At 44.5% G+C, this 13464-nt stretch overlaps 1 protein-coding gene across 12 annotated transcripts in view; it reads right to left on the bottom strand.

Moving 5' to 3' along the window:
- HDAC4 (histone deacetylase 4) overlaps nt 1-13464 on the bottom strand; it is a 247008-nt gene that overhangs the window by 46253 nt on the left and 187291 nt on the right. For all 12 annotated transcript variants that reach the window (XM_061607760.1, XM_061607759.1, XM_061607767.1 and 9 more), the window contains 2 exons: nt 10249-10368; nt 2066-2163 (listed from right to left, as the gene is read on the bottom strand). In XM_061607760.1, coding sequence (XP_061463744.1) covers nt 2066-2163; nt 10249-10368 — 218 coding nt within the window. The remainder of the gene's footprint in view (nt 1-2065; nt 2164-10248; nt 10369-13464) is intronic.

The raw sequence follows: 13464 nt of genomic DNA, 5'->3' as shown, positions 1-13464 counted from the left end.
GAGCAGGTGAAGGCGGAAGGAGCTGAAGGTACTGTATGACAGTAGTTCCACTGTTAACTGCAGGGTTGCTATGAGAAAGCTGTAGCAGGAGTACTGTGTGTATGTGGGGCTGCCCTTGAAGATGGTCTGGAGGCTGCAGCTAGTGGAGAATGTGGCTGCTAGGCTGAAAAACAGGGAAACCCAAAGGGACCATGCATCACTGGTCCTGAAAGCACTGCACTGGCTGCTATGAGCTACCGGGCCAAATTCAAGTTAGGTATTAGTAGTTGTTAGTGTGTTGGACTATGACCTGGGAGACCAGGGTTCAAATCACCACACAGCCATGAAGCTCACTGGGTGACCTTGGGCCAGCCACTGCCTCTCAGCCTCAGAGGGAGGCAATGGTAAACCCCCTCTGAATACCGCTTACCATGAAAACCCTATTCAAAGGGTCGCCATAAGTCAGGATCGACTTGAAGGCAGTCCATTTCCATTTCATTAGTCCTAACATGCAAAGCTCTAAATGGCTTGGAGCCCAAGCACCTAAAAGAGCACTTTCCCAATATTAACCATTCCAGACCCTATGATCAGCAGGTGAGGCCTTGTTGGTTGTACTGCAACCAGGGGCTGCGCAGTTGGCGTTGACTTGTGACAGGACCTATTTAGTGGCAGTTCCCCACTTGTGGAATGCCCTCCCAAGTGAAGTGTGTCTGTCTTCCTCATTGACCTTCAGCAGGAATTTGAAAACATTCTTGTTTACCCAGACATTTGACAAATGAAGGAAACTGATCCAGGCAACCTGGAGATCACTGGATGAAAAAATGTTTTTAACTGTAATTGTTATTAGAATGCTTTTGTAAAAAAATTGTTTTATTGATGTGTTTGCTGCCCTGGGCTCCTTTGGAAGGAAGGGTGGGATATAAATGCTAATGCAAATAATAATAGGCACAAAGATAGCGCAGTACGCAGGAGGATAAGACTAACTGCCTTTTTAGCCCATTTAGCACCATGGGCTCAAATCAAAGTGTGCTACAGTAGCAACTAAACATTTTACAGAGCTACAGCATAAATTCCATGGATGCCAACTTAAGCCAAAGTTGCAACCTCTGTCTCAAGTGATCCTATACATTGACCGTCTATTCAACAAACAAAAGGCACCTGGATAATACAAGGTACTTAGCTTATGGAAGCTTGAAGGCTTTTTCTTTACAGACTTCAGTTAAAATTTCAATAAATTGAACTACCTATTGCAGACTATGCTGTGTACTGACATTTCCCTTTGAAGAGATTTGAAAGCATGCATTTAGGGTTATGATACTGAGAACTGTGATCCCATCAATAATCTTCCAATCTGATTATAAATCTTATAAACAAAGGACGTTCTATTGACTTTAATTCATTGAAACGGCAAAGAATGAGACCATACTGGCTCATCTGAGGTGATGGAAATAAGGAACAAGGATACATATGCAATGGGGAACCAAATTTGGATGGATGCAAACCACTTAAATATTGATGAAAATGCAATAGTTCTATGCTAGCAGGGGACATTCTTTCTACTCTGTCTCCTTTTAACAATAAGATGGTAACCCTACTTGGTTGTAAATCCAGTCCCACTAAAATCCAAGGTGCTGAATTTTACTAAAATCAATTTTTATTACTGGCACTATTAAAGTAGACAGCATGTAGCAGATGGCCCAATATGGACAATTTCTTGACGCCTCATAAACCATGATTTATGAAGTCTTGAATGATCACCTGAACCAGGCTACAAAAATGAAAAATTGTGCCATAAAACAGAAAAGCTATTTTTGTACGAAGTTAGGCACAAAGAAAATTGCATTGTGTTTCATGTTAGAGAGGGACCTATTTATTAATATAACATGAATGTATGCATCTGAGCGAAAGGTTATTAATACTGTGTGGATAAACAGTATGTAAGTGTCCATCTTTCAGCACTGTACCATCTGCAATCAGCTTTACTTGCTTGGGTTTGGAACAGCAAGGTGCTCAAAGATGAGAAGATATTATAACCCAACGGGCATATTTAGAGAGAAACAATGCCAGGAAAAGCAGAGAGGATTACCTGAAAGCAGTCAAGTATTCTGTGTCTCCCATTGGTGGATCAAGACCACCAGTAAATGCCATATTAACATTGAAACCGACACCTGGTCCTATGCCAACCTAAAAAGAGTGGGGGAAGGAGGAAAAAGAAAGTAATAGGTTACACCACTGGGAAATATTGTATTGGGGCCACTCATATCAGCAATAACTCCAACAAAATTTCACATTTCTCCTACAGTTCAAAGTGTGATAATACAATAGTTGCTGTAGAGAAAGTATTCTATCTGCCTTTACAGTCTACTGCTTCCTATGCAATCAGAGCAGTCAGTGAAATGAAGACTGAAATAGAATCCTTGGCTGAATTAAAAAAGAAACACTTCTTCTCAAGAGTGTAGCTTTAGAAGTCATTAGAAATGTTTTTAAAAACCACCAACATTTTCCAGTTGTTTAAGGTGGCAGTCATATTTGAAAGCAGTTGACAGAAATGCTGGGGACTCAGGATTTGGTACATGTAAGTATTTCCTCAACTGCCACAAATATCGCAAAAGCAGAGTCAGCTTCTCCTGAAAAAATGTTTCCTGGAGTTCTATTATCCAAGCGCACACATTTCCCTTACCAGATTCAGTGAGCTCAGCTTCAACACTTTTGCTGTTGGTCAGATGCCACTGGCGGAGATTATTTATGGTAATAAAATACTATCTTATAATCAACTTAAAATAGAACATTAAAAAGGAGCATATACCGGAAGAAAAACGTGCCTCCCAGCCTTCACATAAAAACATAAAGAATTATACAGCCATGAGAGTGGTTGTACACTATAAGCCAGCATGGATTTTTCACATTCTGCAATGTTAAATAGAAAATACCCCCCATGCCATTCTGATGCTGCCCATAAGATCATTTCAAAACAAAACCTTACAAAACTTATAGTCCTGAACAGGGCCAGCGCCAGGCATGCCAGGGCCCTTTGGCACCAGCCTGCCCTGGGCCCTGGCACCCACATGCATGCACATCCCACCTACATACCTACCTACCTACAGAGCAGGTGGGGGGCAGGCCCCGGGGCAGGCGAGCGGGTGAGTGAGAGAGCAGGCGGGGGGAGGGTGAGCAAGTGAGCTGGCGGGCAATTCCCTCCCTGCGATCCATGGCAGGGGAGTGCTACTCCCCCACCCTAATGAGGGGTCCTGTGGGCCGCAGGGCCCTTAGCCAGGGCCCCACCTGGCCACCCTTTGGTGCCGGACCTGGTCCTGAACTCAGAAATGCTTGCTAAACAACCCTCTAAATTTTCATGGCGATACTCAAAACACTCAGAGAGAATCAAGAGTTCAAAGTGTAAAAAGAGAGAGAGAAAAACCAGACCACTTTTGGACTTTTTTTTCCCCAGAGTTCTCATAATGTGTTGAAATTCATTAAAAATCAGCCATGTTCACAGAGTACCTGTAATCCTATTACTGGTCTTGCCCCATACTCTGACCTTCATCTTCTGCCGTTTAAAAGTTAAAAAGATGTCTGGCTGATTTTTAATTAATTTAAGAAATTTAGCATTACAGCAATGATAAGTCCAAGCACGCTCAGTAAGAACCAACTGTCAGTGGTCTAAAAGCCAGACTCTCAGCTGCCGGACTGGGCTAATCAGGGGGCCACACCCACACCAGACCTTTATTTCAGTTTAGACAGTCATGGCCAAACAATCCTGGGAAGTGCAGCTTGTGAAGGGTGCTGAGAGGAGACTCCTATTCCCCTGACAGAGCTCCAGTGGCCAGAGTGGTTTAACAGTCAGCCGGTCTGATTGAAGCTCTGTGAGGGGAGCAGGGCATCTCCTAACAACTGTCAGCACCCTTCACTAACTACACTTCCCAGGATTCTTTCAGAGAAGCCATGACTGTCCAAAGTGAAATAAAGGCCTGCTGTGGATGTGGCCAGAGACAGCTTTGGTTTAAATTTGGGTGGGAGACTGTATGTGCCTGCTGTAGAATAAAAAGGTGGGGGAAACGCTGAAAAACAGTGATACTGTCCACAATGTTTTCCTTTTGGAAAGGAAAGGGGCTTCCCCTTTGCCCAATACCCACCAACCCAATCTTCTCCCCTCCCCCACCCTTCCTTTCTCCCCCTCCCCCAGGTCAATTTCACCTATCCTAAGCATGATTGCACGGGGTAAATCCCATGGAACTCAAAAAGCATGCAAATGATCAAACTTGCCCTCCCCTCCTCCTCCCTCCTATCCCTTCCCTCCCTCTTCCTTTGCCCCTCCCTCTTCCTCCTTCCCTTCCCTCTCCCCTCCCACTCCTCCCCCCCCATGGTCAGTTTTACCTATCTTAAGCATGATTGCACAGGAGTAAATCCCACTGAACTCAGTAAGCATGCAAATGATCAGATGGGCCCTCCCCTCCTCCTCTCTCTCATCACCTCCTTTTTGCCCCTTCCCTCCCCCTTTCTTCGCCACTCCCTCCTAATCCCTTCCTTCCCCCTCCCCCTCCCCTGCCTTCCTCCTTCCCTCTCCTCTCCTCTCCTCTCCTGCTCCCCCTCCCCCATGGTCAGTTTTACCTATCCTAACCATGATTGCATGGGAGTAAATCCCATTGAACTTAATAAGCATGCAAATGATCAACCTGCCTTTCCCCTCCCTCCCTTCTCCTCTCCCTTCCTCCTCCCATCTTCTTTCTTCCCTGCCCACTCCATCCCTCCCTCTTCTCCTCCCCCCCCAGGTCAGTTTTACATATGCTAAGCATGATTGCATGGAAGTAAATCCCACTGAACTCAATAAGCATGCAAAGGTAACAAATGAAAGACCAATGAAAGACTGTGAAAGACCAACCCAAATTGTGTTTGCGTTTTTACAAATTGTATAATATGCCAGAGAAGGGGTCAGGTCTCCTGCTCCCCTGGTGCATTCACTACAGCTGCCCAATTTCCCTGCTTTTTAAAGTTTGATAGAAATATCTGTGAGCTATAGGTAGATTCTTAAATTGCAAGGGTTTTTTTTGCGTTTTAGTGAATATAGCTTAAGAGCTGTCATTCCCAAGTGAATATGGGAGAGCTGGGCTTTGGAACATGTTTTTCTGGTACTCCCAGCCCCGCCCCAATCTACTGAGTCCCTGTGACCTTGCATGGTCTGCTCTGTCTATGGGTGCTTCCAGACATGGACCTGCCTTATATCAAAAGTGGGTCATTCAGATCTAATTTTTCTGTATGCCTGATTAAGCTGCCATACACTGCCATTTTTTCATTGATTTTCATTGCTATTCCACTAGTTGCTATCCACACCGGAGGGCAGAGGCTGATGGCATCTAGCCGGAGGTGTGATTTTCCCCCCATGTCCCTCTTTTTCTGTTCTGGGCACATATGCAGATTTCTGTGCCTATGCAATTTCTTTTAAAAATCCCAGGAAGTGCACAAAAGCAATATTAATGACCATATTTCACAATGGGCAAAACAGAGACTTGTGCTGGTGTGTGTGCTCGTGCGATTTTCTTTTTTTAAAAAATACTGAGGCCTTGCACAAAACTGATATTAACCTGACCATGAATTGCACAAGTGTGTATGAGTGTGTGTGCATGCATGTTATGCGCTGATGTACTTACTGTGTGGAAATCTTCAGAGAACAACAGATCCTCCTAACTTGGCTGTTGAAATTCAAGCATGCCTTCAGCATGCAGCAACTGGTGGAAATAGGGACATTCTCATTGTTTGGACCACCAGAAAAAAAGATCTCTAGGTTGTGCTCAGGTGAGGAGCCACTGGAAGTAAGGGTGTTTAACACCCACTGAAATTTCACCACACACAAACTACCCAACGACAACAAAAATCCACAACTGTGCATGAGCAACACTGATTCCACAATAAACTCCTGTATATTATAGGATATAACAGCATCAGGAATTTTCTCAAAATGTCAGTCTATTTCCTGGATGTGTATAGTTGTCATTTTGGGGGAGGGGCATGGGGATTCACATCTCTTACAAAATGTCCCTAATTTCAACTTTCACACCAGTTACAGAAGGTTTTAAAAACTGAAATTCACAGCCACATGCGTTGGTTTCCTTGGGGGGCAAATAAGCTACGTGGAGATTGTGGCAACAGTATGCCCCCATGAAAGCTAAGAGGCAATCTCACTATACCTTTAAACCCAGTCACTGAAACCTTAAGAGGAGATACTGGGGTTTATTCCCTCTTTTGACATATGCACTTTGGGAATAATAGGAGCATCTGTGTTCTGAATTAACATAAAATTCCAACTCTAGGATTAATTAACTGCAAACTGGTCCAAAACATAAGCATATCTCCAGTAACACCTAAGGATGAAGCTGAAGCTCAAGCTGTATAGCCAAGAATTTGGCACAATTTGGGTTGAATGAACGGGGGGGGGGGAGGACAGCAACACATGGTGCACTGTGAAGGGTCTGGAATGATATCAACAAGACAGAGGCCCAGCTCATACATAATGCTAAGCCATGATGTCATTGGACATTGTTCTCCTTGGCGAGGAGAGATTGAGACCATCTCAACTCTAGATAGGCTGGAGTACCCCTGGAACCTTGGGCATGAACGAGGGTTCCAGTTGTAAAATTTATTGGTAATGGATGGCACACACTTTGATCGTAGAGGTGAATCCCATTTGTTACCAGCCAGGGTCCTAAATGGATGAGGAACAGGAATTGCTTGAACAGAGGAGGTAGGCTCCTTGAAAACTGATGATCCTTTAGAAGGGAGAGGAAGGTTGGATCTTATGAGGAGTCAGACCAGTCCAATGTGGTGATGGTGAAATGGTTGAAAAAGTCTATAGGAGGAGGTCTCCTCTACTAGGGATCCATCACTCCACTCTCCCTTGTCACATTCAGGGTGGCTGAAAGGGTCCATGGGGGCTTCGATCATAACAGGATTGAGACCCCTATTGGTAACATCAAATGGATCTAGAGAGTAGCCCCCCTCCTCCTCTGGGGAATGCTGTGTCTGGGCCCTAGACCCTGGACACAGACCCATGGCATGGGAGGGGATCCTTAAGTTTGTTCAGATGTGGGCCGGATCTCCCTGGGAGGCATGGCTTCTTCAGAGGGCCCCAGTCTAGGAGAGGTCAGGGATGGCTGCTCCACCTCTGAGGATGTCATTATGGGCCTAGCTGAGGCACTCTGGAGAGAAGGGAGTAGCAGCTCAGAGGATATGGCCCCCAGGAGGGTTTCCTTAAGTTGATTTCGGGTTCCTGGCATAAAATGAAAGGGGGGGATAGAGATGGCGAGGGGCTGGTGGAGGGCTGAGGGCAGTGCGAGTAAATCCAATAAATTCTCCAAATGACCTCTGAGGAGAATCAGAAAGTTGAATTACCTTGGATCTACCATTGCCACCCTTGGAGAAAGATTCCTGTGAGTGCCCGTCATGCAGAACCTCAGCATGACTGATGGATTTCTCTGTCCCTATATCCACATCAAGCACCTATCTAGATTTGTGTGCTGCTGCTGAGCTGAGTTTGATAGTCTCAGCCAGTGCTGTTGGTGATGCAGAGCTGGCATGCTTCTTCTTTTTTGGAGACTTTTTAGGTTTGTTGTGAATGACTTGGTTCCATTAGAGGAAATGCCTGGGAAGCCAGCTGCTACATTGGGTTGGAGGGTAGTTACGTACTCAGGCCCATAGGGGCGCATGGATGGTTGTTTGGACCTGGCCATCAGCTATAGAAGGTGTGGCCGCCATTATGGCTCAGCTCACATGCACTGTTGCAGGGCATAGAGAATAGCAGAAGTTGTACCCTCTTTGGGCACTAGATCTTGTTCCTTGAATTGCAGGTTCCTCTCCTCACTTTCAGCAACCAGGAAAGCAGACAGACGATGGGAAAATGAGTGGGGAAAATTGGCAGAAAAAACAAGAAAGAGGGTGCTGAAAGGGACAAAATTCACTCAGATGGGGAATGATCCAACAAGAGGAGAGCAGAGGAAGCGGTGGGTGAAAGCACAGAGCCGGTCAGGCACTGGAATTGTGGCAAATGTCAGTAGCAGTAAGGGCTTTCCCACAGTTAATGACAGTGGTGGGACAGAGGAATGCTTTGCCATGGCTACTGGAAGTGACTGGAGAGGAAACGCTGGCCGGAACCAAGTTGGGGGATAAAGCAGCATAAACACACACATGAGGCAGGGTTGGAACAACAGAAGGCAAGCGGTGGGGATTAAGATTGGAGAGCTGATAAGCTGGGAACAGCAGGATTCATGGCAAAGACAACACACAGAGGCAGGCTGAGGGAAAGAAAAAACAAAGACTCAGGATTGCACTGGGGAGCAGTGTTGAAGGATGAAGGAAACTTTTGGGGAGATGAGGAAAACACACTGAAAGGAAGGCAACACTCCCCACAAAAATCAGGGAAGCAGAGAAAGAAAAACACCACACCAAAGGGCAACTAAAAATGGCAAAATGGTACCCAAAAAGCAAAGCTGTGGAGGAGCTAGCGAAAAGCAAACCACCTGGTTGAAGAGGCAGGAAATGGTCTTGGGAGATCTTGCAATGCCAGGTACTTTCTCACAACTTTGATGCTGCGTTTCCTGCCTGTGTCGACAGATGGCAGTAACACCCATCTGATGGGCTGTCCGCTAGGGAGAAATACACAATTTTCTAATTCCTAGCTCCGTTCATGCAGAACTCACACACAAGCAATCTCAACCGTTGCCATATTCACAGGGACGAATGTACCACACCAGCTGGGCAATTAGATGTAGCCAGCATCAATTCACACAATTACAACAGTTGGAAAAGGTACCACTCCAGCCACACAAACTGTTGCTCATCATATCAGTGATCTTTCAGTTCATGTTACATTTATCAGTGCAAGCATGTGCCCAAGGATGGCCAGGACATCATGTGTGTAAAGTGAAGGTACTTTGTGAACCAATTCTCATTGCCATGCATGCATGTACAGTCTCCTTTTCCGAAGCCTCAAATGGTCAGGGATGAATCTTTCATGTTCAACCAAAAGAGCATTCCTATTTTATCCTGATCACACATTCTTACAGTTACTTCTCCATATCTCTCCTTATCATTTTACAGTATTTGAGGATGGGGGGGGGGAAGCAAATTTCTGCCAAAACAGTAGTATTATTTTCTACCCAAAACATACAAGTAACTAAAGTTATACAACAGCCCAGATTTTACTTTTGTTCAGTACATAATTTAGTTAAAAGCCAGGATATTATGGGGCATCCTTTATTTATAGAATCATTCCTTATTCCACATCTTAAATAACAGAATGACTAAATTAAATTAAAGTATTAAATAATACAATAATAGATTTCTCTGATTCCAGATCTCTATAATTATCAGGAAACATGTTTTTCTTAACTATCGCTACTAGCTCCATTTATAGCTTTTATCCGCTAATGGGCAAAGACAGAACAGGACAAGAAAGGATGCTCCCTCCTCTGAGTACAAACAACAAAGTCTTGCACAGAGTGGCTTGTTAAATTGTTCATAATTCACTTTCAATAGAAATAATGTATAAATCCTAGGTGTTGTGAGAATTCTTTTCCATGCTTAAGAACTCTTATTCAGGTGAGGGGTGCCCTCTGCTGGTGGGAAAAAGCAAGACCTTATCAAGGCTAAATAAATACTGATATTAAATGTCAGTTACTATTTTTAGAAATGCCAACTAAAGTTCAAAAGATAACCTCTTTTCTATAACTGCACTTGCCTCTAGTTGTTGTGGACACAGAGACCAGGGTGGGGAGGAAAACTGAGTGATAATTATTTGGGTGTGCCGTTTTCATGTAAAGCTTGTACACAAGCAGAGTGAATGGGATGAGTGCACTACGCTCATGTGCCCAATGTTGCTATGACTGACTGCCACTCTCCTTAAGTTGGAGGGCCAAATCTGAACCAGAGAGGCTCCTCTACTCATGGAGGCTCCCTACATTATTTAGAACCCCAATTTTGCAGGGGTACATACCTTCACAACCTTCACAAATCAGACTTTGTGCTCCCCCTCATGGACAGTGGCATGCACAGTGATATGGGGGGGGGTGAAGCTCAGTGCGCCCATCCCCATTTGTGTGTGGTCTTTGCAAGCATGCAGCATGCCTAGACTACAGCACTTACATTTCAGAATGACAAATCAGATTCTCCAATTCCTCACACAAATTGTGAAAGTCCTAATGCTTTATTGCGACTTCTAAGACTGCAATACCATTATTATTGCAAATGATGCACAAACAAGTTTATCAATATTATTATTACCTCATCAGGAGCTCCACTGCCTGGGAAGAAGTTTCCATCATCATAGCGATGTAGTGAAATATAAAGAACATTAGGATCATTGTAGAAAGCCTGCTGAGTACCATTTCCATGGTGTACATCCTTCAGGGACAGAGATTATATTATATGAATAGGATTATTACATGAGAGGATGTCTACATAAACACTAATTGTAATATAACCTTTTCATGTTCATACATGTTCAACACCTGCAAGGGGGGGGGGAAGGCTCAACTATGCACAATAACATACATATGAAGCCCCGCTGATTTCAGGAACACCAATGTATGGGTAACTGATTGAGACTAGAGTTCACTATGCTTGGTTGTGAAAGGAGGGGCATACTGGGTAGAGATTTCTGAATATAAACAACTGCCCTGATATAATTTCAACTACGTATAGTAGCATCATCAGAACTAACAAGAATTGTTTTGCCCAATGATAAAATCAGCCCCATTCACATATTACCCCTGTGAAGGGCTGCTCACGCGATGAGGTGTGTACCCCTGGCCCAGTCCCTGAGATATACATATTTGGCACTGATGTCTGCAAGGATAACGACTCAAGGAGCAGGGCAAGTGTGTGAACTCTCTGTCACTTGATTGTGCAAGTACCATTCAGACAAGTAACAGGCCTTGTATGTCTGATAAAAGGAAACTGGACACATTGAAGTTCCCTTCTGGTAGTTGCTAGGACAGCAAAGAGAAACAAATAAACTGTAACCCTTCCTCTGACTCAGAGGTCAGGGCCAAATAAACATGTGATCACAGCTGGAGAGATGTCCCCTTCCTGTTCTTGGAGATTATAGCATGGCCTAAACGGTAAGATAAAATAAACGGCCCAAGAAAAGAACCAACTCAAAGAACAGGGAGAAAACAAACTGGACAGAGTTGAGAAACATAGCAAGGGAAATTGCAGAAATACCTGACCTCACATGCTGGACACACTATGCAAATATGACCTAACACTGTGTTTTGCCTGACCACCACCTGGTATTCTACCAATTTAAAATAGTAAATTCTTTTCCTTGTTGTGTGGTAGCGCAGTAGAAAGGTAAGAGATAATGTAGCTATTCCACATCTACGGATGGGAAGCAAAAGACATAGCTAGGCCCGACTCCATGTTTATTTACCATCAAGTGTGCTGCATGATCTACCTATCTACTGATAAGATCTGCAGAAGCAAAGGCATCAATCTAATAGTGCCTTACTGTATATTAGATAGCAAGGCCCAAGTTGCTATGCTGCAAATGTCCTAGACAGGACATCAATCTTAAGCACCACAGATGTTGCTGCAGCAACACTTGCTGATGCAGCAAAACTAGTAGCAAGGTAGACCAAACCAATACAATCTCTGATCCAGCTGCTGATAGTTAATCTAGAGAAATGGCAAGTCTGAGCATCCTCTGCTTCTACAAAACACAGAGAAGTTCAACTTGTCCACCGTCATTTATTCAAGCCTCCTCTCCTGAACATCAATCATATGCCATTGGTACTCCTTAGGATGTAAGAACTTGGGCAGAAACTGGAGAGGATTGGTTTGGTATGAAGAACTAGATGAAAAGTGTGTAATTCTTTCCTGACTGAAAGGGCTCTTGCTCTCCAACCTTCCTATGCAGATGTGATTGCAGTGGCAACCAGGCCAATCACCTTCCAGGTTAGTTCCCTTAAGACAGGGGTAGCCAATGTATTGCCCTTCAGATGTTGTTGGACTTCACCTGCCAGCATGGCCAATGGTCAGGAATGATGAGAGCTATAGTCCAACAACATCTGGAGGGCCACATGTCATTCCCCACCCTGTGCCTTTGAGGAATAGAATGAATAGCATCAAAGAATGCCTTAGTGAAAGCCCTCAGAATCAAGGACAGGTGCTCCATAATATAAACCTATGTAACAGAGGAGGAGAAAGCACTTAATACAAGGATGCCACGAAAGAGAAGTTTTATCATGACTTCCCCAAGGCAACAACCTGTCTTTTCAGAGGGTTGGGCTGAAGCTCTTTGTCCAGTCCAGCTTATAACAAGCTAAGTATCACCACTACAGATCTGGAGGATCTGACTCACAGGGGACAGGTGAGTTGTGTGGCCCCTTGTGCCAATGTTTGGGTCAGCTTTTGTAGTATCCGATGGGAGAGGAGGACAAATCCTCTTGATGGAGGACAAGTCATAACCCCTCCAGTGCCTACAGATATGCCTCTCCCTACTTTTAAGGAGTTTGGCTGCCCCATCTTCTCACCACAATGTGACTACTCCATTTCCGTAATTGAGTGTTTCCCCTTCAATGGCAGATGGAGCAAGAGAGGGGATTCATGTTCCCAGTGAGAGGAAGACTTGCCACCTTGGAGATTCAAGCTGCAATTTTAAGCAATCCTAGGACAAATACAATACAGCCACACAAACCATTTGCCTAACCTGCAGCACAGGTGCTGGAGTTAAGAGTGTTATGGTCATTCTTCCCTGGCCTCATCAGACTCAATGCTGCAAGAAACCATTGCTCTCATTATTGCAGCAGATTGCTGGTGGCACTCTTGCTTATATGAGGTAGTATTGGATTGACATTGCTTTGTCCCCACCAAAAGATGCGGGAAGAAGGGGTCTCTTAGGCTTTTTTTTTCATGCTAAACAAAAATGGGTAGACGGATGGCTATAACTAAGGGAGAAGGGACATTGGTTCTAAGTAGAACTGAGTGGCTCTCACACGCTATATGGTAGCTGTCCTACTAGGGTGGGGATACATAATGGGTCTGAAAGAAAGCTGCCTTCTGGCATCTGTACACGGCATGAGTTCCAAGGCTCATCACTTGCATTATAGTAGTGGGCTGCTCACTGAGGGGTAGATAAAGCCACTCTGCCTTTCCAGGAGGTGGGGAGGAACTAGACACCAGGAATACTACAGGAATCCAGCTTCTGCTCTGCTAAGGAATGAGGAGGAGGGGGCCCAAGTTACATTGAGAGAGGAGGCCTTCATGCAGAAGCACCCTGGGCCTGCATGGTGGGCTACATACTAACTCACCCTCGCAGCTCATAATCCTTTGGGAAGAAGAGGGAGGTCCCTATGCAAGGACTCCAGACATTAAGCCCTGAACTATCTGAGAGGGAAGTGCTCTTCAGCTTGGAATGCAAGTTCGGTTGTCTCTGCTGTCGTATCAGAAAATTGAGTTCAAATGTTTCAAAGAGTTCACAATTTTAATGTTTGTGTT

The sequence above is a fragment of the Rhineura floridana genome, chromosome 2 (assembly GCF_030035675.1).
Source record: "Rhineura floridana isolate rRhiFlo1 chromosome 2, rRhiFlo1.hap2, whole genome shotgun sequence".
NCBI classification, from domain to species: Eukaryota; Metazoa; Chordata; class Lepidosauria; order Squamata; family Rhineuridae; genus Rhineura; species Rhineura floridana.
Note: the sequence above shows the minus strand (reverse complement) of the source record. Positions and strands in the feature narration are given on the sequence as shown.